A 24847-nucleotide genomic window follows, 5' to 3' on the forward strand; every position below is an offset into this window, starting at 1 on the left:
TCCACATCTCACATTTGCCAGATGCACAAAGGTGAGGCAAGTGCAAGGTCGCACATGCCCACTAGGTGGAGCAAGTGCCTTGAGTTTGATTGCACTGCTGAGGCTCTGGTGCACCAATTCTCTATCTCTCCGATGTCTCTTTCTCTCACTCTCTCTTAAAAAAAAAAAAAAAGATACAGAGTTACTAGCTGAGCCATCTCCCCACCCCCCATTGGTGCAGCTGAGACGCAGACTGTTTTAGGAATGGCAAGTTGGAGGTAGGAGAAAACTAGAGCAGAGCCCAGCATTAGCAGAGTTGGGAAGGATCTACAGCCCTTTTACAATGTCACAGCCACAAGGACCTATTTTGTGGGAAATAGGTTGAAGAGCTGGGAATTCAAAATCTTACCAAATCTGGCTCCTTTCTGTGGGGTAGAAAGTTTGCTAGGAGCATGGGGAGTTTGCAAAGGAAAGATGGTCTGCTTTGCTATATGCACTTTCTTCTAACGTTGTTTAAGCTCAAGGAGTTACATAAAATAATTCCCTACTGAGGCTGAGTGGCTCAAAATGGCATGACTCTACAGGCTTCCCAGCATCATGCTGGGCCCTGCTAGTGGTTCTGGTATTTAGGCCAGGCTTGGCAGTTTCCCTCAAGGCTCACTCTTGCCTCTGCAGTGTGAGCAGTGGCCAACTGTTGGCCAGGGACCTTGTCTTTTTCCCAAGTGTTCTCTCACCCTGGCTTTTAATGAGTAGATATGTTCCAAGAGTAGCAAGAGGGCATACTCCAATGTGTATGTGTAATTTTCTTCTGTGTCCATTTGCCACTGTCCCTTTCCCAAGACCAGAGTCTGTGTGGAAAATACTAAATGTGAGGCATGAAACATGAAACCACTGCTGTAGTGCATCTACCTGAGGTGCCAGCCTGGAATCAGATCCAACCCAATAAAAGGTGATGAACTCAGGCTGGGATGGCTCAGTGGTTAAAGATGCCTTCTTACAAAGCCAGAAGACCCAGATTGATTGCTCATTACCCCCATAAAGAAAGGTACACAAAGTGGCACATGTGTCTGGAGTTTGTTTGCAGCAGCACGAGGCCCATATTCATTCTCTGTCTCTCTTTCACACACACAAATAGTTTTTAAAAAGTAAGTAAATGAGGGCTGGAGAGATGGCTTAGCGGTTAAGCGCTTGCCTGTGAAGCCTAAGGACCCCGGTTCAAGGCTCGGTTCCCCAGGTCCCACGTTAGCCAGATGCACAAGGGGGCGCACGCGTCTGGAGTTCGTTTGCAGAGGCTGGAAGCCCTGGCGCGCCCATTCTCTCTTTCCCTCTTATCTGTCTTTCTCTCTGTGTCTGTCACTCTCAAATAAATAAATAAATAAAATTAAAAAAAATATTTAAAAAAAAAAAGTAAGTAAATGAAAGAAAGAAAAGAAAAGGTGAGTGTTCACAGACAGCACCCTCTTACATTAGGTAGTTTGGAATTTGGCTTGTGCATGCGTGCTTGCGTGTGTTTTGCATGTGTGGACAGGTGTGCTGGTGTGTGTTGAGGCCAGAGGCTGAAATGGATGTCTTCCTAAATTGCTCTATACCTTATTTAATGTTGTCTCTCACTTGAAGCCAGGGCTAGCTATTCAGCTAGCCGAGCTAGCCAGCTTTCCCCAGCATCTTCTGTCTAACGTCTGCCTCCTGTGTACTGAGATGACAGGCAGGCTAGCACCCTTGCTCAGCATTCACATGGGTTCTGGGGATAGGATCACCTGTCCTCACACTTGCATAGCAAGCACTGTACCTACCGAGCCATCTCCCCAAACCCTTTTAACTTACCTTAATTTTAAAATATATTTTTTAATTATTTATTTGACAGAGAGAAAGATGGAGGGAGAGAAAGAGAGAATGGGCATATCGGGGCCTTCAGCCACTGCAAACAAACTCGACATATGTGCCACCTGTGCATCTGGCTAACATGAGCCCTGGGGAATCAAACCTGGGCTTTTGGCTTTTCAAGTAAATGCCTTAATCACTAAGCCATTCCTCAAGCCCTTAACTTAATTTTATTAGCAGTATTTGCAGTGCAAAGGATTGAACCTGGGATCTCATGCGTGCTAGGCAAATAACACTACTACCAAGCTATAGCCCTAGCCCCCTTTTTACTTGTAATTTGTGACAGAGGCTCCCTAAGTTACCCAGACTAGGCTTGGACTCATTTATAGTCCAGGCAAGCCTTGAACCTTAAGTGAAGGGAGAAATCCTCAATTCTTGCAACTTGTCCCTCCTAATGGCCAGGTCATTTCCCACCTGTACATGCTAGGGGTCATGCTTTTCCTAGTCAGAAAACTCCTGGAAGAGGTTCCTGGACAGCTGTATGTATGAAAGGGTTTTGCCCAAGTTTAGGTAGTGTTTATTTTGGTGGCTTACTGATTGTTTACATATGTAGTTTAAGGTGATTTTCATACCATGTTACTTAGCCATTAATCCCTTCACTTAATTATTTTCAAGTTAAATTGTTAGAATCAGTACACTCCCCCTCCAAATACCTCATTATATAGTGTTAACTAAGGTCTGTCTTCTTCCCTCCCTCCCGCCCCCTCTCCCTCCCGGCCCCTCTCCCTCCCTCCCTTCTTCTCTCTCTTCCTTTCTTTCTTTTGGAAATAGGGTCTTGCACATTAGCCCAGGCTGATCTGGAATTCACTATGTAGTCCCCGGCTGGCCTTGAATTCATGGTAGTCCTCCTACCTCTGCCTCCTAAGTGCTGGGATTAAAGGCATGTGCCACCATGCCCAGTCCTACTTTCTTTTGAAACAAAATCCATATAATGCAATACACACATCTCAAGAACCTAAACCCCTGTCAAGATGCAGAAGACGATTCTGTCATCCCAGAAAGTTCCTCTGCTATTCCAGTAAATGTCTGCCTCCAGCTTTGCCATATTATTATTTTTAAATACTATAATTTTAAATATTATAATTACTATATTTCATATCTTTTATGGAGTAACATTATGACCCCAAAAATGTGAAAATGTGAAATAGTGCATCCTAGGTTTAAGCAAATATGATATGCTTAGTGCTTTTGAAATTTCAAATAAAGCATTCTAAAAGTGTTTTAAATGCTGCCTTCTTAAACTTTGTCCATGGCATAGCTGGTTAAGTTTTCTTCAACCTTATAGTTATTTTGTATTTAGTAGTTTGTTAAGTGCCTACTTACATAATATCACAAAGAAAAAATACAATTAAAAGCAAGCTAGCCTTTCTTTATTTAAATAAGTATGTACATAGTTTGATGAATTGTCTTTAAGCTTTGCTTCGTCATTTAGTCTCTAATTACTTTTTTTTTTTTTTTTTTTTTTTTTTTGGCTTTACAAGGTAGGGTCTCACTCTAGGCCAGGCTGACCTGGAATTCACTATGGAGTCTCAGGGTGGCCTCAGGCTCACGGTAATCCTCCTACCTCTGCCTCCAAAGTGTTGAGATTAAGGGCGTGCGCCACCACGCCCTGCTACTTTTCCTTCAAAGAATGAACACCCAGTTTCCACCACAGACTCAGACCTGGCCATGTGCGCCCCTGCCTGCAGCTGCTGACCCACTGCTTGGTCAGGGTTGTGCCCGCATGCTAGTTTAATATTAGGACACTTGAGACGTCATTTATCGGGAGAGAGCCAAGTCTTTCTTACTCTTCATACTCTATGTTCTACCCCTTGAACTGGAAGGAACATCCTCCTAAAAGTGTAATTTCCTGTTGATTCTCCATCACATTAGAATTAAAATTCACGAAACTCATCCTTGATGACTTACACTCCCTTTTTCAGAGAGATGCTTCATTTATATTTTATGACTGATTCTAGGCAAGCTAGTAAACACAATTTTATTTACCTTTTAGATATATTTTAGTATAATAATTGTAAAACAATGGATACTTCATGCTAGTAAAGATGTGACAGTGGTGGTTTTGTTTTTGTTCTTAACAATTTTATTTTGTTAACAGTTGATCCTGCTAAAATTAACATACCTTGAAAGTTTAAAGATAAACAAATAGATAGAACTTCCCTAGCATGCAACAAGCCCTGGGTCCAATCCCTAGTATCACATAAACTGGGTATAATGGTGCAAGCCGGTAACCCCCAGAAGTTTAAGGTCATTCTTGGCTACAGGCCAAGTTCAAGGCCAGCCTGGGACACATAAAACCCTGTCTTTAAAAAAAAAAAAAAAAAAAAACAGAAAAGAAAAGAAAAAAGAAAATTTAAGCAGCTAACAACAGTATAGTATGATGTTGTAAAACTTTTGTGTGGTCAGAAAAACACCTGATGATCTATCTTGTCCACTCCTTATGACTCCAGTCAGATAACCTCTCTAATTCTTAGTTTTCTTTTCTAAGGACGCCCCCCCCCCCCATGGTACAGTCTCACTTTAGCCCAGGCTGACTTGGATCTCACTCTAGTTCCAGGCTGGTGATCCTTCTACTTCTGCCTCCATACCTAGCTTGTAAGGATTCTTTATGCTAGATGTTCTCAAGCCATAAAACTTGGAAATTATTAGATTGTTCTGTGTGTGACTTTCTATGGTAATTATTTTATAGGAAAATAAAGAAGTATGTAAATTTGCTAGGCATGGTGGTGCACATCTTTAATCCCAGCACTGGGGAGGCAGTGGTAGGATTACTATGAGTTCAAGGCCAGCCTTTGCCTTCATAGTGTATCCTAGGTTGGCCTGGGCTAGAGTGAGACCTGAAAAACAAAGAAAAAGAAAGAATAAAGAAAGAAAGAAGTTGGTAAATAGAAATTTAAGAAACATACACAAAATTGTGTATTTGTTAAAATTTGGAAAAAAAAAAAGTTCTAAGCAAAAAAAATGCCATGAATGGGAACTAACATCTGTACTGTTATCCCCACTACATAACATTTTAAGACCTGATAATGAGCCGGTGTTAACTTATTAACAGGCTGCTTTCTAAAGATTTCTCTGTCTTTGAAAGTTTTGTCATAGATGTCTAATTTTGTAAGCTTCTCTAAAATATCAGCTGCATCAATTTAATAGTTATTTAAATTCTGGAGAAGGAGAACTTTGCTTATAGAAATAGACAGTACAGGGCTGGAGGGATGGCTTAGCAGTTAAGGCACTTACCTACAAAGCCAAAGGACCTAGATTCGATTTGACAGGACCCCCGTAAGCCAGATGCACAACGTGGCACATGCATCTGAGTTGATATCTCTCAAATAAATAAATAAATAAAATCTGTTAAAAAAGAAATAGTATAACTAGAAAAGAGAAAATTTAGCAATCTAAAATGTACTTTGGGTTTAGAAAGTACCAGACGCCTTGTTTCCTTATGCTACTTAAAAATGTCACCGGGCATAGTGTCACATGCCTTTAATCCCATCACTCAGGAGGCAGAGGTAGGAAGATTGCTGTGAGTTCGAGGCCACCCAGAGACTACATAGTGAATTCCAGGTCAGCCTGAGCTAGAGCAGGACCCTACCTTGAAAAACAAAACAAGAAAAAAAAAGTCACTGACATGTTGTATATTCAGTAAGTTTTGTTGTCTACTTAGTAATGTTTTTGAAACTAGAAATCATCTATTGGTGTTAGTGTATTGCACACACTTGATAGAAGGAACTAATGTTACTAGAGTTCTAAGGCAGTCACCCATCCAATATGCTAGTCAGAGAATAATAATGAAAAGCAGAAAGAGGAGATTTAACCAGTGTGACATATTAGGAAAAGTAACCCTTAAAAGGGTCCAGTGACCCCCCCCCCAAGTTCATCTTTATGGTACTAACATAAGCTTTAGGTTTTAACTAGAGGAAGAATTAGAGCAGGGGCAAGAGATAGATAGGGTAATGAAGCAGGCTTGGTCAGTGCAGACTGATTGATCGTCATCTCAGTTCTGGTTCTGCCAGGTGGCTTGAAGTCCTTATTGTTTAATGGGAACATTCTGGGTCCTTTGAGATGATTGCTCTGGCTCGGGGGTAATCTCATCATGAGTGATAAGTCTGCAAGGCACATGTTCCTGGAATGCAAGGTAACTGCAGACTTACTAGAGACCATCCTGCATCTTCTGCAGGTCTGGAACAGAAGCTTTAAGTAGACTGTTTTTTTTTTTTTTTTTTTTCTTCAACAACTGTGTGTGTTAGGAACTATTCCCATTTTATGATGGAGAACCTGAGTCTTAATCTTCCCTTATGAGTTCAGCAGTAAGGTTTTGGGGTACATTTATGTCAGAATTCTCTTAGACATGAAAAATGTGAACTATTATGAATGAATGAACTATTATGAATGAAGTCAAGTTCATAAGCCAGTGTTGAAATACAGCTACGTAATTGTGACTGGAAGAAAAAAATAAAATAAAATGCTCTGGGAACACACCAAACCGTGTGGCCTGAGAAACTGCCAAGGCAGACTTAACTGAACAGAAACAATCATAACTGTTTTTAAGACAAGTCATCATCAGAGTAAATGAGGGGCTCATTTCTTTATAGTAAAATTTTAAAAAAATTACCTGGGCTGGAGAGATGGCTTAGTGGTTAAGGTACTTGCCTGCAAAACCAAAGGACCAAGGTTCAACTTGCCAGAACCCAAGTAAGCCAGATGCACAAGGTAGACATGAGTCTAGAATACGTTTGCAGCAGCTGGAAACCCTAGCATGTCCATTTCCTCAAATAATACAATTCATTAATTAAATAAAAACTTTTAAAAAATACCTGTTTGAAACTAACAGACAATATGATGATTAATATTAAAACACTAAGTATTTTGAGCAGAGTTAACAGTGGAACAGAGAAAATCTTTCATAGCTCCTGTTCTTGAGTGAAATCCAAATCCTTTACCATGACCTTCCAGTATCCGAAGTGTCTGCCCTCTTCTCTGCTTTATCAGCATCTGCTGCTACTCCCTGCCTGCATCATCGCGTATTGGAAATCCTAGCAGCTGTCCAGTACTTCCCAGAACACATCAAGCTGTCAGCTTGGTACCTTTGTCTTGCATTTGTCTTTCCATCTGCCTGATCATGTCCCCAGCTTCTTTACCTACTAGCTCTTGTTCGTCCTTGAGAAGGCATGTTTCCTTGACCATGCATCTAGAAGAAACTTAGGCTTCTTGGTCTTATTTCAGAGTGTCTTGTTTCTTTCTGAAAATCCTTCATGTGCAGTAGCCATTTGTTTTTCTTGTTTATTTTGTGTCCCATCCCCTAAACTTGAGCTCCACAGGGACATATGCTTTATTCACAACTGTATCTCTAGCATTGTGAAGAATGCCTAGCACACAGAAGTTGATCCATAAATATTTAACTGACTAAACAAATGAGCTATTGAATGAAGGAGTGAAAATTATTACAAACCAGTGGTAACCATATAGTAAATAATGATTGTGAAAGGTTATTTATGACAGAAACAAAAATAGAAAAAAGACAATAACAGTAATAAAAATGTATAGGGTGTACACTCAGTAATTATTCAGTGGTGTACATAAAGCCCCTGCCAAGCTAGATACTGTGATACCAAAGACAAAGTAAGCATGGTCCTTGCCTACTTTGAATGAAAGAAGAATTATGTGACAAACATGGTTGAGGTCATTATTTTTCATCGAAGTAGAGTTATGTTGGTGCTGTTAAACTCAAATTTATTTATTTATGGGCTGGAGAGATGGCTTAGCAGTTAAGGTACTTCCGTGCAAAGCCAAAAGACCCAGGCTGGATTTCCCAGAACCCACGTAAGCCAGATGCACAAGGTGACACATGCATGTAGAGTTTACTTGCTGCACTGGAGGCCCTGGCACACCCATTTTTTTCTTTCTACATTTCTCTCCAATAAATACAAATAAGAGTTATGTTGGTGCTGTTAAACTCAAATTTATTTATTTATGGGCTGGAGAGATGGCTTAGCAGTTAAGGTACTTCCGTGCAAAGCCAAAAGACTCAGGCTGGATTTCCCAGAACCCACGTAAGCCAGATGCACAAGGTGACACATGCATCTAGAGTTTATTTGCTGCACTGGAGGCCCTGGCACACCCATTTTTTTCTTTCTACATTTCTCTCCAATAAATACAAATAAAATATAAACAGTTATTATTTTTTTAATTTATTTATTTGAGAGCGACAGACACAGAGAGAAAGACAGGTAGAGGGAGAGAGAGAGAATGGGCGTGCCAGGGCTTCCAGCCTCTGCAAACGAACTCCAGACGCATGCGCCCCCTTGTGCATCTGGCTAACGTGGGACCTGGGGAACCGAGCCTCGAACCGGGGTCCTTAGGCTTCACAGGCAAGCGCTTAACCACTACGCCATCTCTCCAGCCCCAGTTATTATTTTTTGTGGTAGGAGGGTGAGGCTGGTGCAGGGAGAACCATCCAGCCCTGTCTTAACTTTTGTGTAATTCCTTCCTCACCCTCACTACCCCTCTAAGCTCCCCAACCTCCTATGTTCTGTTCCTCCCCTAACCTGTCTGGTAACTCTTCCTCTGCTCCTTATTTATTCTCTCTCCTGGTCTCATTCTGCTTTTATGCCCATATTCCTGTTGCTTACCGCCATTTGTTCTCATCTCCAGTTGATGCCAGTAGGGAACCACAGATGAGAGTACGAGTGGTGTTTGTCTTTCTCTGCCTGTGTGACCTCACTTAGAATGATTTTTTCCAATTCCATCCATTTTCCTGCAGATTTCATTATTTCAGTTTTCCTAGCCACTGATTAGAATTGCATTGTGTTTATGCACCACATCTTCGTTACCCATTCATCAGTTGATGGGCATCTGGGCTGCTTCCAGGTCCTAGCTATTGTGAACAGAGCAGCAGCAGACATAGTTAAGGAAGTATCTCTGTAGAAAGAGTGGAGTCTTTCAGGTGTATGTCCAGGAATGGTATACCTGTCTCAAGTGGTAGATCTACTGTCATCTTTTTCAAGAGTTTCCATACTGATTTTCATACTGGTGTACCAGTTTGCACTCCCACCAGCAGTGGGTAAGGGTTCCTCTTTCCTCTACAACCTCACCATCATTTGTTGTTATTTAATTTTTTAATGAAGGCCATCCTAACTGGAGTGAAATGAAATTACAGTTATTTTAATTTGCATTTCTCTGATGACTATAAAGATGGTGAGCATCTCTGTAAGTGTATAATAACCATTTGTATTTCTTCCATTCAGAATTCTCTGTGCAGTTCTCTACCCCATTTTTTGATTGGGTTGTTTGGATTTTTATTGTTTAATATTTTGAGTTCTTTATAGATTCTAGATATTAGACCTTTGTCAGAGGTATAGCTGGTGGAGATTTTCTTCCATGTCTGTTGACTTTGTTGGTGGTTTGTCTGTCTATACAGTAGCTTTTTATTTTATTTTTTTATAGCTTTTTATTTTTGTTTTCTTTTTTTTGTTTGTTCATTTTTATTTATTTATTTGAGAGTGACAGAGAGAGAGAGAGAGAGAGGCAGATAGAGAGACAGAGAGAGAATGGGCGCGCCAGGGCCTCCAGCCACTGCAAATGAACTCTAGACGCATGCGCCCCCTTGTGCATCTGGCTAACGTGGGTCCTGGGGAGTCGAGCCTCGAACTGGGGTCCTTAGGTTTCACAGGCAAGCGCTTAACCACTAAGCCATCTCTCCAGCCCTACAATAGCTTTTTAGTTTCACAAGGTCCCAGTGATTGTTGATCTTCCTGTGCTACTGGGATCTTATTTAGGAAGTCTTTCTCTATGTCCATATTGTTGAGTGTTCTCCCTACTTTTTCTTTTTCTTGTTTTAGAGTTTCAGATCTTATATTGAGGTCCTTAGTCCATTTAGAGTTGACTTTTGTGCGGAGTAAGAGAAGAGATATCAAACATCATCTTCTGGACCTCACATGTGTGCACACAGGGCACATGCATATGCATATCTGCACATATCACACCATATGCACATGCTTGCTCACACCAAAAAGAGCAAAAAGAAAGAAAAAAAGGAAACTTAACAAGACTCTAGAAGAAACTACAGATGGATTTGATAATACAGATGATGTAAGATAAGACTCTAGAAGAATATTATCTTAAGGTCTTTTAACATGAGCAGCAACATTTAAAACTTTGGTAGGTTTGAGTACCTAAGATTCTGATGCTTTTGGGCAGAAAAGCAAAGGGGACAATTTGTAGTGTAATACTAGAGGTGGTCAATAAGTATAATGCATGAATAGAAATTAGTATGTGAGTTATGCCTAAAATCATCAAATTTTGGAATTTGAAGGGATCAGATCCACTGGCTATACTATGAGGCCCAGAGATAAACATTTCCTACTTCATGATGTGCAGCTGGTCAGTGGGATCCTTTGCCCAACCCTCAGTAAGTTGAGGCAGAGGTTACCAACTGCAGAGTTAGGAAGATAATGTATCAATAGGCTACTGTAAACTCTAGGGTCTGGGCAGTTCCAGTAATACAGTTCCAAGTACAAATCTAAGGAAAGAGGTCAGAATTTATTTATTTTTATTACGTGTGTGTGTGTGTGTGTGTGTGTGTGTGTGTGTGTGTGTATTTATTTGGTTTTCCAAGGTAGGGCCTCACTGTATTCCAGGCTGACCTGGAATTCACTCTGTAGCCTCGGGGTGGCCTTGAACTCACAGCAGTCCTTCCACCTCTGCCTCCCGAGTGCTGGGATTAAAGGTGTGCGCCACCATGCCCGGCTTTAGAATTTATTTTTTTAAAACTAGATTTTGGGGCTGGAGAAGATTGCTTAGCAGTTAAGGTATTTGCCTGCAAAGCCAAAGGACCCTGGTTTAATTCCCAGGACCCATGTAAACCAGATGAACAAGGAGGCACATGTATCTGGAGTTTGTTTCCAGTGGCTGAAGGCCCTGGTGTGCCCATTCTTTCTCTCTGCCTGTTCCTCTCTCTATCTCTCTACCTCTTTCTCTCAAATAAACAAATACAATACATTTTTTTTAAAATTAGATTTTCTAGCTATAGGTAAAGCACTTAGAAGATGACAGTCTTGGGCTAGAGAGATGGCACATTGATTAAGAGTACTCCAGTAAAAGTATGTGGGCCTAAGGCCCAAGAGACCACTCAAGTTCTGTCCCCAGTACCCACAGTTGGGCATAGCCATGCATATCTGTAACCCCAGTTGTGTGAGGAGCAGAAACCACGTAATTGCTGGGGCTTGGGTAAAACCAAGATTTGGGATCAGAAAGAGTGGCTCAAGTAACAATGGGCAAAAGAACAATGGAGGGGAACACCTGACATTCCCCTTAGGCCACACAGGTTTGCACATCCCACCACAGGTGAGCATACACCAAAACCAAGAGAGAAAAGAAAAGGTAGATAGAAGGTGGCGATCTTGGCAAAGCAGATTGATTGTTTTTGAGTTTGAGGTTTTTAGGAAAAACTAATCTAATTATGAGTGTGTAAGCTATTATAAGACATCTAATATATGATTATAAAAACAGATTTACTTTGCCTGTGTCCAGGGAGAACCTGAAATTTTTTGAGAAGAGAGGCCAAAATTTAGCTATCACTGAGTACCTGGCAGCTTTTCTGAATGTCAAACAGCCCAGAATAGAAATATAAAACAGATTTTGAATCGTTGGCATTGTGTGAGGTTTTACTGTTTTAAAAAGAGTAAGTGCATGTGGCTGGGCGTGGTGTGGCAAGCCTTTAACCCCAGCATTCGGGAGGCAGAGGTAGGAGGATCGCTGTGAGTTTGAGGCCACCCTGAGAATTCAGAGTGAATTCCAGGCCAGCTTAGACTAGAGTGAAACCCTACCTCAAAAAAACAAACAAACAAAAAGAACAAATGCAAACCAACCCATGAGGTCAAAGCCCATAGGACCAGGGAGCCCTATGTGTGAGGTCACAGTCAGTCAGAAGGGCTCTCACCAGGTGTGTGTCAGGTGCTGGCATTGGTGCAGACTTGGGAAGGCTCTGAAAATGGACAGCAGTAGCTAGCAGCACTCCGGCATTACCAGCGCCTTCTGATCAGATCTGTAAAGTAACTGTTTCATGGTTTTTCTGTTGCAGGGCTGGAGGTTTCTAGTATAGAGGTTTTCCATGAGTGTGCTAATAAATTTCACTTTGCTGATGAAAGCTTTCACTCCCAAGAACAGGGGGAAAAAAACAACAACAATGTGTTCTGGACATATTGCTGTGTTTTCTTATTAGCACTTACCAAGGAGTATTTATTTGGGTTGATTTTTAATACCTTTTAAAAGTAATAAGTTCTTTTCTAACTATTGCCAGTAGGGTTTTCCCCTCTACTTACCTAATTTTGGTTTGAATTCAGTTAATTTTTTTATCATTTTATTTATTTATTTATTAGATACAGAGGGACAGAGAGAGGGAGGGAGAGAGAATGGGCACACCAGGGCCTCTAGCCACTGTAAATGTACTCCAGATGCGTGTGCCTGCTTGTGCATCTGGCTAACTTGGGGCCTGGAGAATGGAACCTGGGTCCTAAGGCTTCACAGGCAAATGCCTTAATCGCTAAGCCATCTCTCCAGCCTGAACTCAGTTAATTTTATCAATTGCCATTCTGGAATGCATACAGCTTTCTTTAAAGTAGCTGATGGTATTTCTTTCAGGGGTGAATCAGGTGCTGGGAAGACAGAAAATACGAAGAAAGTCATTCAGTACCTTGCCCATGTTGCTTCTTCACACAAAGGAAGAAAGGACCACAACATTCCTGTAAGTTTTTGCTGTATTGTTGCTTTTTAATTCTTAGTTTCATTCTTTTATAATTTCAGATACAAAAACCAAGAAACTATAGCTACTTCATACACAGCTCTAGTGAACAGCTCCTTTGTGAATCCCCCCCCCCACACAAACCCCACTTTGTTCATTCTTGAGGAGCTAAGCATGTTATAAAAAATTAAGATTAAATAAGGTTTTCTTACAAGGTAAATGGGAATTTTGGTTGTGATCTGAAGCCTAATTTCTTGTGAAGATTTGGTGAGAATGATTAAAAATTGAGGACCTATTATGCTTTTCAAGATTTCTTTTTTCCACCAGATAAGTATCCTTAGGCAGTTTTAGAAGTTCTTTCTGAATTTGCAGATAGCCTGTGACAGCTTGAGGGGAGGGAAGATCCATGGGAAGAAGATAAAATGTAGAATACAAGTGTTGTCATCCCTAATTTTTAAGAGATGCAGAAATGGTAGTTAATAGGCCTAAGAGAATGCCAGCTTCCCCAGTCTGAGCTGCATGCTGGCTTTGGCTATGGCTGTGCTGAGAGAGGCCAAGTTGCTAACATTTGCTTATCTGTTTGTAATGAGCAGCAGGAATCGCCTAAACCAGTGAAGCACCAGGCAAGTACTTTTCTCTGTGCTGCTTAGTTTTGAGTGCTTGCGCTGTCTTTAAACTGACCTCCTCCTAGAAACAAATACCATCCTTAGTTCTAAACAGAACCTACTCTAAAAACAGCTCAGTGTTGAATGTGTTGCTTAGAAGCTTCCTTCTTTCTTGATAAGCAGCATGCCTTTTGTTTTCTCAATAAATTTGAATATTTCCCTCTCATGATGACATTGAAATGCATGCTTATGAAACCTTAAGCTTAGGATGATTCCATGACTATTATTAGATTAGATTATCTTAATATTTCTAAAACATGTGAAGACCTTGATTTTTTTATTCCATAAATTAAATTTTGACTTAAGGGTGCAATTTTTTAAATTGTGCCCTTTAGAATAATAAAGTTCTAATTTGTTAAAAAGTTTTATGACATTGAATAGTTTATGTCTATATGTGTTTTAACCCAAAGGCTGGCTTCATTGTATTTAACATGCAAAATGAACTAGAATGTTCTTTATGCCAGGTGAGTAGTAGAGAAGCGTTATTCTTCATAATTATCAGATGTTATAGAACACCAAACATTGAATATTACTTAGAGCAAAATTTCTATTTCTGCTTCCTGGGAGGATAGAACTGAGCCAGAAAGAGCCCTTTAAGAGGAGTACATATGGCCTTGGACCTTGCATTCAAATTGTTTTGGTTTGTGCCTGTCATCTGCAAGCATAATGGTATAATATTAATATAAGGCAAGAAACAATAATATCAAGTTTTATAAATGACCTAGTAATATAAAAAAGATCATATATAGCTACATAACCTAACTGTAGATGTTGAGATTCTCAGATATCTTTCTTAAGGTTGTTGAGAAATTGTCCAGCACTGAAGCTGTGCTTTCCCTGTGAAAGCCCATGCTGTTTTCAAGCAGTGTCAGCTGCAGCCAAGGCCAGTGTGCAAATCTGAAGATACAGATTTAGGATTTCCTAGTCCTCTATGAAGGACAGGAACCATTTCGTTGGCATTTTGTTTTCATCTCTGTTATATGTGAGTAGCATGCCACCTTAGTTGTCACTTGGCATCTAGTCCATCCCTGGGAAGCAAGTTCTCCTAAAGAGGGATGCTGTGGCTCCTCTGTCCCTGCTGAGTTGCATGTCTTACTGCATGTGTCAGCCATGCATACAGCCCCCACTGCTGCCTTTGCCACACTTACACAAGTCCAGTCAAATAGTAGCTGTAGTGATTCTTTTAGAAATATTAAAAGCTGGTTCTCGGTCTTCTCTCATTCACTTGAGGACTATGATAACCACCAGCATAGCAGGGAATGGTCACCTCTGGAGAGTATTCTACCAGACATTAGTTTTCTCTGCTGGGTGCCCCTGTCTGTGACTCTCTCACTCTTGAGAGAACGACTGCCTTAAAGTAATAGTTTACAGTGTGGCAAATCTGTATGGGTGTTCCTTGGTGCTTGAGATCCCTCTTTACTCGTACCTCAGATGCTCAGGTCTTGTATATAAAATGACATAGTATTTCCATATAACCTATATACATCATCTTGTATAATTTAAATCTCCTCTAGATTGCTTATATTACCTATAATACACAATATAAATGTTGTGTAAATCATTGTGCTGTATTGTTTAGGGAATAATGAGGAGGAGTTCAGAACAGACACACTTTTTTCCCTCAAACATGTATATATATTTGATGCAAGCCCAACAGACTGGCCTTTTTTTTTTAATGTGAAACAGAGAAAGAGAGAGACAGAGACAAAGAGAGAATTAGTGTGCCAGAACATCTAGCCACTGCAATCAAACCAGACTTCTGTACCCCCTTGTATGCATGTGCACCCTTGTGCCCTTGCATCAGCATGGGTCTGACTTACATGGGACTTGGAGAGAATTAAACATGAGTCCTTAGGCTTCACAGGTACATGCCACCAGTAAGCCATCTCCAGCCCCCTCGAATATTTTTGAACTATTCTTGGTCAAACCTGCAGGTGCAAAACCCAGATTCACTTGCAAGGGCACTTTTTCTTTTCTTTTTTAAAATTATACTTATTTTTGAAATTACATTGATCTCTGTAGGCCAAACCTAACCTGGTTCCCCAGAGCTACATTTATTGCATTACATCACTAGACAATCGTTTGGATTCCAAGAAGGAAGACATTTCTGGTCTGTTTTGTCAGGATTTTTTTTTTTTGTTGTTGTTGTTCATATTATTTATTTTGGGGGGTATCCTTTTTAGAAACAACTTTATTGCAAAAGAATTCACATACTATTTAGTCTACCCACTTTAAATACTCAATTTAATGTTTTAAGTGTATTCAGAGTTATTGCAATTCAGTTGTTTCTTATCTGTTTCCTAGGCAGGATCTCACTCTAGCCCAGACTGACTTGGAACTCACTCTGTAAGCCTCAGATTTAGAGCAATCCTTCTGCCTCCTCAGTCTCCCAAGTGCAGGGTCTCAAGGTGTGCACCACACATCCAGCTCGAGGAAACAATTCCTTAACTATTTCAAACTCATCCAATAGCATGTGGCAAAGGTGTGTTACACACCATATAATGAGCACAGAAATACAGTTTTCTTCATGATTTGTAGACCTTTAAGGGACTATGTGACTCTAAATACTTACATTTTTTAATCTAAGTTTTTTTAATTACATTACTTGCACATGTTGGGAGAGGTTGTTGGGGAAGATGATACACTAGGGTTTCTTATCATTGCACACCAACTCCAGACACGTGTGCCACTTTTGTGTCTGGTTTTATGTGGATACTGGGGAATTGTACCCCAGGGTAGCAGGCTTTGTAAGCAGGCACCTTTAACCATTGAGCCATATCCCCAACCCCTACATATAATTCTTTTATTGACAATTGTCATACATAAATATAATGTATTTTGATCATAATCCCCTCCCATTATGTTCTTTTAGTTCCTTTTCCACTGAACCCCTTCTTTCTGCTTCCATTTCCATGGCTTATTTCTGCCCTCTTCTACTATCCATAATGACATGCTTTGGGGTTCAATATTGTGCAGATCATGACAGCCACTGTGAAGTCATGAATACATTGGTCATTATTATAAACAATTTAAATTATGTTTTCACTCATTCACAGCCTTTCTTGTTTTGAGGTAGGGTCTTGCTTAGGACAGGCTGACCTGTAATTCACTATGTAGTCTCAGGGAGGCCTCAAACTCATGGCGATCCTCCTGTCTCTGTCTCCCAAGTGCTGGAATTAAAGGCATGTGCCACCACGCCTGGTGATAATTTGTTTTATCAGTTACCTGTCAAATTCTACTAAGAATGTAAATGGTCCATTGTTCCCTGATGGGATTTTTGGGGAGGTTGGGGGGTTGTCCAAGGTGGTACCTAGCCCAGGCTCACCTGGAATTCACTATGTAGTCTCAGGCTGCCTTTGAACTCATAGTGATCCTCCTACCTCTGTCCCCCAAGTGCTGGGACTAAAGGCATGTGCCACCATGCCCAACCTTCCTGATGGTTTTTAAATGCCTTCATAATGCAATAAAGAGATATGAGTACTATTTATAAAACTATGATACTGTTCACCCAGAAATGTGATCATTTCAGGGTCTTTCCTTAATTGTAAGATCAGGATTGTAGGTTTTATTGTAGTAACTGTGTGATTCATTCTGAGTTTCTGAGACTTTTACTTAAACTCACAGCTCCAGTAAAAGACAGAAATAATATCATGACGCCATCAGTGTAGTAAAACCAACAGCAGGGACCCAGGAGTGCCAGCGTGTATGGTGGTGACTATAAGGATCCTTCAACTTGGGTCTTAGGACTGCCTTTGGCTCACCAGCATTCCTTCTCTTAACAGTACTGGAATGTTTTAGGATCAGTGTAGTAAAACCAACAGCAGGGACCCAGGAGTGCCAGAATCTATGGTGGTGCCTATAAGGATCCTTCATGACACATTCACCTAGCCATTTCCATGGCATTATTTTGACATGATACTGACTGAGCTATGGGAAAAAGAACCAGTGAAAAGAAATTATCCATGTTTAGAGACATGAGACTTTATTTGCATCTACTCCCAACTTTTATGAGGTCAGAAGTAATAATTCCAAAATTACATTCCAGAAATACAACATCATTTTGTTATGTTTTTCTTGGCTAGAAATAATTTAATGCTTTCCCATGCAACTTTCTATTATGTTAAATATCCCTTGCTTATAAAATCTGTTATGGCCTAATTTGTATATAATAAATATTAACTAAAGCATGCATAATGTCAAGTGTGCCACACTTAATTAATGTTTTAAATCTGAGCAAGTGAGTACCTTGCCATCTTTGCTGTCCTTTGAAAGTGGAGGTGAGAATATTGTGCTTGTACACCTTTGCAATGCTATGTGAAAGCCCTGGGAAAAATGGAAATGCATGCCAATTCAGTGGGAGTTATTAAATTAGCCACCTGAAGTCTTTCATGTAAAATAGTAAGAATTAACAGAAGTGTTATTAATATGGTCTTAGCATGATACTGCACTGAACTGTCATGCTAACTTTTATTTTGTGGAAACTAATTGGTAGGTTTCATTTCACAATTTTCTGGCTAGTTTAAATAGATCTCTGTTCAGTGTAACATTTTCTTCTCCTGTGATCCCTTTCTGGAATCTGATTTTGTTTTTCTGTAGCAGAATCATTATTCTAACCAGGAACAAGGAACCAACAGAGGTCATTGGATGGTGACAGGATGAAAGCGCTCAGAAAGAGGGGCAGTTTTTTGTTGCTTTTTCCACCATGAAGACTAAAACAAAGACATAAAGTAACATCTGTTTTTATTTATATGTGTGTATGTATGTGTATGTGTGTTTGTGTTATTGTCTTTTAGGGGGAACTTGAACGGCAGCTTTTGCAAGCAAATCCAATTCTGGAATCATTTGGAAATGCGAAGACTGTGAAAAATGACAACTCATCTCGTTTTGTAAGTCTGAAAGCACTAGAAACTTTTAATGCTTCAAATTTCTAGTTAAATGGTTAAGCAAAGTTGATTTTCTTCTTAGATTTTAAGAAAAAGCTAATTAGTAGAAGTAGTAAAATTTTCTAGTGACATTTTTTCCTAGAAGCCATATATTAACTAAAAGAAAAAGATGTGAAAAAATTATATTTATTATATATAGTTATGTATATTTATATGGAGATATCATTACATAAATTCTCTGAACTTAGTTCTTTATCTTTGGTGATGATACCTGCTATTGGACTGGTGTGGAAATTAAGTGGCATACATGTTGAGTATCTAGCATATCAATGAGGCATAATATGGAAGCTATTATCTGATACATTAAGCTGTCCTTTTCATATCTTGTTATGTCTGTAGAATATGAACTTCAGAATAACTTCTCACTCATATTATTTTTGTTTCAAGTTTGTTTTCTTAGCTATTAAACTACATTGATTTATTGAAAACTCTCCCTTAGTTTGGCTAGCTAAGGATGTTATCCTATTATCCATGAGACTTTAATATTCAGTTATATCTGCTTAAGTTGTTTAAAGTGACTTACCATTTTTTCTTCCTCCTTTGAAGTATTATTGGAAGTTTAAAAAGTCAGGATAAGAGATTTCAATTCTAACCATTCTTTGATGAAATTTTTTTTTAATTTATTTATTTATTTATTTGAGAGCGACAGACACAGAGAGAAAGTCAGATGGGGGAGAGAGAGAGAATGGGCGCGCCAGGGCTTCCAGCCTCTGCAAACGAACTCCAGACGCGTGCGCCCCCTTGTGCATCTGGCTAACGTGGGACCTGGGGAACCGAGCCTCGAACCGGGGTCCTTAGGCTTCACAGGCAAGCGCTTAACTGCTAAGCCATCTCTCCAGCCCTGATGAAATTTTTTGAGAACATATTATCATTAGGACATTGTTTTTTAAACCAGGCATGTATAATCATGGGCCACATGTAAATATTCTGGTGGCATAGTTTCCATGGCTAGTGGAAAGAATGCAGTTGTTCAGAAGCCTGGTAGTCCAAAAGTCATCAGTATTAGTTTCTAAGGGTGCTGTAACAAAACCTCCAACTGAGTAGGTTAGACAACAGAAAAATTTTTCAGCCGGGCGTGGTGGCGCACGCCTTTAATCCCAGCACTTGGGAGGCAGAGGTAGGAGGATCGCCACAGATTTGAGGCCACCCTGAGACTACATAGTGAATTCCAGGTCAGCCTGAACTAGAGTGAAACCCTGACTTTGAAAACCAAAAGAAAAAAAAAAAATTCCCCATAGTTCGGAAGGCTGGATTGCGATCAGGGCATCAGTAAGTTTGTTGTCCATATGGGTTTCTGTCCTTGTAGTGACCATCTTCTTTCTCCCTGTGTTTTCACTAAGTCTCCCTTCTATATGTGGCTATGTTCCAGTCTCTTTTTATATGAGGACATCTATCTGTTGGACCCATTTTAAGGACTTTATATATTACTTCTCGGGCTGGAGAGATGGCTTAGCACTTAAGGTACTTGCCTGCAAAGCCAAAAGACTCAGGTTCAATTCCCCAGGACCCCATGTAAGCCAGATGCACAAGGTGGCACGTGCATTTGGAGTTCTTTTTCAGTGGCTGGAGGCTCTGGTATGCCTATTCTTTCCCTCTCCCTCTCTCTCTTTCTTAAATAAATAAATAAAAAAAATTAAAGGCTCTTTCAAGGGCTAACGAGATAGCTTGTTGGTAAATTGTTTGCCTCATAAGTGTGAGGATCTGAATTTGATCTCCAGAACCCTATAAAATTGCCAGGTATGGTGACACACGTCTATCATTTCTGCACTGGAAAGATGGAGACAAGCAGATCCTTGGAACTGGCTGGCCAGCCAGCCTAGCCTACCAGGCCACTATGAGACCCCTTCTCCAAAGAGCGGGGGGGAGGTGGATGGTATACCTGAGCATGTGCACATGAGCATACACACATACACAGATAAGTGACGTTTTTCAAAAGACCCTGTCTACAAATACAGTCACATCCTGAAGTATTAAATCCTAGTACTAGGACTTTTACATGTGGAACTGAGGAGACACTGTTTAGCCTGTCATACTATCCAATAGTGAAAGTGCTGAATGCTTTCCAAATTATACAGGAAATAGTGATCTGCCTTATTGGAATTTTGTTTGCTTCTGTTAATATACATTTGAAGATTCACTTAAGCCACTATTCACTAGTAATTATTTTATATCCTTGCATGTACAAAACAGGATAAGAATACCTATGTCAGTAGGAAGCATGCTCATGCCAGGATTGATAGAGGGTCCAAGAAGCTGAGCCAGAGTTCCTCTTTCCCCTGGGTCACCCCTATGGAGTCTGAGGCATAATTAAATCTTACATTCTCCTGCTGAGGAGCTCTGTGTTTAGTGGCTGTGTCGTTGCTGAGAGAAGCAGTGAGCTTCCTGCTTTTGGTATGTGGTTCTTCATGAAGATTGCCAAGCACTACTTCATGGAAAAGCCTTTATTTTACCATATTACTCAAGTAACCCATCTCTTCTCATCTTAACACCCCAAACCACACACTAAATTCAGAGAAACTTTTTTTTTTTTTTTTAATGTAGGGTCTCACTCTAGCCTCCAATTTACAGTGATCCTCCCACCTCTGCCTCCTGAGCATTGGAATTAAAGGTTGTGAGTGCTAGGATTAAAGGTGTGCATGACCACATCAGGCTGCTATTTTTTAAGATATTTATTTATTTATTTATGACAAAGGCCTCTTGCTATTGCAAACGAACTCCAGATGCATGTGCACTTTTGTGCATCTGGCTGTACACAGGCACTGGGAAATCAAACCTAGGCCAGCAGGCTTTGCAAGCAAGTGCCTTTAATCTCCAGCTCCATTATCTTGTTTTTGACTGGAAAAAATAAACTGTTACTAAGTCATATTCATGTCCCTTGGCTGTTGCTAAATGGTAAAGGTTTCTTCACTTACCAGGGAATGTTTCTTTCTACTTATCATTTTTATGTTTAGAAAATACATAATTCTGTACTTATTATTTGTTGGTATGTAGCAGATGACCTTAGAAACTAGTGGCTTAAGACATTTATTCTCTCACCATTTCTGGGTGACCAAAATCCAACCGTGACCTAGCTGGGTACTTCTGATTCAGTCTCCCTTGAGGTTGTTATGTACATGACAAAAGGCCTGATTGAGAAGGGTCTTCCTGTAGGCTTATGCTGGCAGCTTTTAGTAGGAAGTTCCACTTCCTTTTAACTGTTAGTGGAAGCCTCTCCTCTAGGCTGCTTGAGTGTCCTTATGACATAGCTGCTTCTTCACCTCAGAGTGAGGGGTCTGAGAGAGAAAGAATGAGGGCAACCCTGCCTTAGAAGTCACCAGCCACTCCTGTAGTCTTCTGACACTGGGATTGCAAACAGTGGGTGCCACAGATGGGGATCATTGAAGCTATATTGCAAGCTTGCTACCCCAAATCCTTAAAGGATCTCCATTGTTGCTAACATACGAGGGGTTCGTCTGTGATCATCATCATTCTTGATGTTTTTTAATTGGGAGCTTACCAGAGGAAGTTGGCAGTATCTGTAGACCTTTTGTTTGTTCAGTTGTGGGAAGGATAGTGGTGTGCTGCTGGCATCTGATGGGTAGAAGCCAGCAGAAGTGCTGTAAAGATCCTGTAATACACAGAATACTTCCCACAACAGAATTAACCTGGCTCCAAATGTCATTTATGCTAAAGTTGTGACACCCTGCTCTACATTGTTTCTGAAAATTACAACCCAAACCAGGCAACACTTTCTGCAGTTTATTTGCAGTGTCGCACATGGGTTTTTTTCATGTTTGCTTCTTGGGCTTTCTACTGCAATAGATTGATACAGATAGTTCTGGTAGGTGCCTGTTTCATGTTCTGTGGTGAAGAATTCTTAGGTTGTTTGATAGCCATCCTGAAAGAGCTTATAGAAATTGAGCTGGAGTCAGCTATCTAAACTCTTAACAAACTCCATTTCAGCTGAGATACTACCTTCCATGTAAAATATTTTATGTACTATATCAAAGACTGATCTTTATTTTAAAAGAGAAAAGACTAAATAAAAGCAATATTCTTAGGCATAGCTCTTTATTCAACCAAGAAACAAAAGTACCTTCAAATTGTTGGCTTTGAGTCTTTTAATTCCTAGAAAGTCATCTTTACATATTTTTTAAAGTATTTTTATTTGCAAGCAGAGAGGATAGAAGAGAGACAGAGAATATGGGTGCTCCAGGGCTTCCAGCCACTGCAAATAAACTCCAGATGCATGTGTCACTTTGCACATCTGGCTTTATATGGGTACTGGAGACTTGAACCCAGGTCACTAGGCTTTACAGGCAAGTGACATAATTGCTGAGCCATTGATCCATCCCCTACATAGTATTAAATTTTTTTAATAAACACTTTATTAAAGGCTGAAGAGATGATTCAGTTGAATACCTGAGTTCAGATCCTCAGACCCCATTAAATAAAGCTAGATGCTGTAATTAGTATATAGTTCCATTGCTTCTAAGGCAAGAAGGGAGGTAGAGACAGGAGGATTGCCTGTAAGGTCATGGGTCAGCTAGCATGGTGAACACAGTGTCAAACAAGAGACGCTGCACGAACACGGTAGATGACAAGGACTGATACCTCAAATTGTCCTGGTTGTCCTCTGCCCTACACACACACACACCCAGAAACAAACGAGTTTGGGAGCTTTCTGCTATTATAAACTGTTAGCAACATATTGCTGAAACAAGAATTATTTTAGGAGTTTTACTGGAAGGAATTAGCTAATTCTTTTTGATTAATTAATTCCACTGATTGAATAATACAGTTAAAATATCCCTTTATTATTTCTCTGTGGGTATTTCCAAACTTTGGCTTTTAAGGTGTTTGAAAATAACTAGTGGTGGGTGGTGGAGCTGGAAAAATGGCATAGTAATTAAGGCATTTGCCTGCAAAGCCGAAGGACCCAGGTTCTGTTTCCACATAAGCCACATGTACGAGGTGGTGCATGCATCTGAAGTTCATTTGTAGCAGCTGGAGGTGTGCCCATATTCATTCTCTCTCTCTTTCTCTCCCTCCCTCCCTCCCTCCCTTCCTCCCTCCCTCCCTCCCTCTTCTCTTTCTCAAGTAAATAAAAAAGTAACTGGTGGTGACTCATTTCTAAATTAAATTTTGATTGTTGATTTGTTGTTGTTCAGTTAATCATTAAGCTTTTATTTTGTTTTATTTTGTCAGACAATTCTGCTGTTCAGTTGATTTATTCATAGGGTTGGGTGTGTAAGATTGCTAACATCTACTATATTTTAAATGGAAAGTTTTCTTCTTTCAAAATTTGTTCCTGCATATCTTTCTTTTAAAAATTACTTGAGAGAGAGAGTTTAAAAAAAAAAAAAAGGCAGTCAGAGAGAAAGCAAGAGAATGAGCTTACGAGGGCTTCTAACCACTGCAACGAGTGAACTCCAGACATATATGCACTACCTTGTGCATCTGGTTTAGGTGGGTACTGAGGAATCAAACTGGGATCCTTGGGCTTTACAGGCAAGCACCTTAACTGCTGAACCGTGTCTCCAGCCCTGTTCCTTTATGTCTTATGTCAATAAATCAAACAGTTGCTTAAGCTTGAAGCAAAATAAAAACAACAAAAACCTGGGAAAATGAAATACCTAGAAATTTGGCCTTTTTCTCTTGACCTATGTCCTGGTTGAAAATGAGTCCAGTTGGTTAAACTCCCAGAATGTGTTTCAGATATGTCCATATTTCTCCCTTTCCAAACTTCCTAATTGTCTAAACCTATACCTGAGGAGGTCAGTTATCAGTTCCCTTATCACAATGATGTGTATATATTTCCTTTGTAGTTTATCAGTGAGTAGCCAATTTGACTGTCATCCCTCCTGGGAGAATATGAAATCTCTGCCATAACCTTGTCTGCCCTGTTTTTCTCTGCATACTTAGCTCCAGCACTGTGTCTTGCACATGCAAATATGTAATAGATGTTTTGAGGGGGTTCTTTTGGACAAAATGTGGGTTGCCCACTAAATGCCATTCATTCTAGACCTGGGGAATACATTTGTGAGCAAACTAAATTTTTTGGCCTCATAGGCCACCTTCATTTTGGTTTTAACTGTACCATGTTTATGGTGACATGCCATTGAGGTACAGTTGAACTCCCCCTGTTTTAGATCCTGTGAGAATGTGCATGTTCCTGTTTTAGGAGCATGGGTGAGGTCATATCGACAATCTGGGTCGTGAGTTAGATTTGGTGTCATCCTGAATGTGTAATATGATGTTGAAAAATGAGTTGTATATAGTAAAATTTCATGCAGTCATCATTTACAAGCCACATGCTTGCAGTGAAAATATTTTAAATTATAAACTAAGCTTTAGAAGCCATTTGGTTCCATTTCTTTGGTCTGATATAGCCGACTAATTTCCTGACAAGTCTTTTTTCTTTCAAAGATGCTAGCATGTGGTTTGTATTAAAATGGGGACTCTTCAGGAGAGCATTAATCGTATGAAAATAATCGTGCACAGTTAGTCCAGTACTCTGTTTATGAGAAGTAAAATGCATTCCAGATGGAAAGGATTTATGTAAAACGAGTCTCCCATAATGAAACTTTTCAAACAGACTTCAATTTCGAAATGGTGGTTTGAATCAGCAGACGCATCTCTCAGAGCTTTTTGTATCTGCATAG

General features: G+C 40.0%; 1 protein-coding gene across 3 annotated transcripts in view; it reads left to right on the forward strand.

Annotated features, from left to right (window-relative positions):
- Myh10 (myosin heavy chain 10) overlaps window positions 1–24847 on the forward strand; it is a 164288-nt gene that overhangs the window by 50197 nt on the left and 89244 nt on the right. For all 3 annotated transcript variants that reach the window (XM_045131555.1, XM_045131556.1, XM_045131554.1), the window contains exons 5-6: window positions 12496–12598; window positions 18054–18146. In XM_045131555.1, the coding sequence (XP_044987490.1) occupies window positions 12496–12598; window positions 18054–18146 (196 nt within the window). The remainder of the gene's footprint in view (window positions 1–12495; window positions 12599–18053; window positions 18147–24847) is intronic.

The sequence above is a fragment of the Jaculus jaculus genome, chromosome 12 (assembly GCF_020740685.1).
Source record: "Jaculus jaculus isolate mJacJac1 chromosome 12, mJacJac1.mat.Y.cur, whole genome shotgun sequence".
In the NCBI taxonomy this organism is placed as follows: Eukaryota; Metazoa; Chordata; class Mammalia; order Rodentia; family Dipodidae; genus Jaculus; species Jaculus jaculus.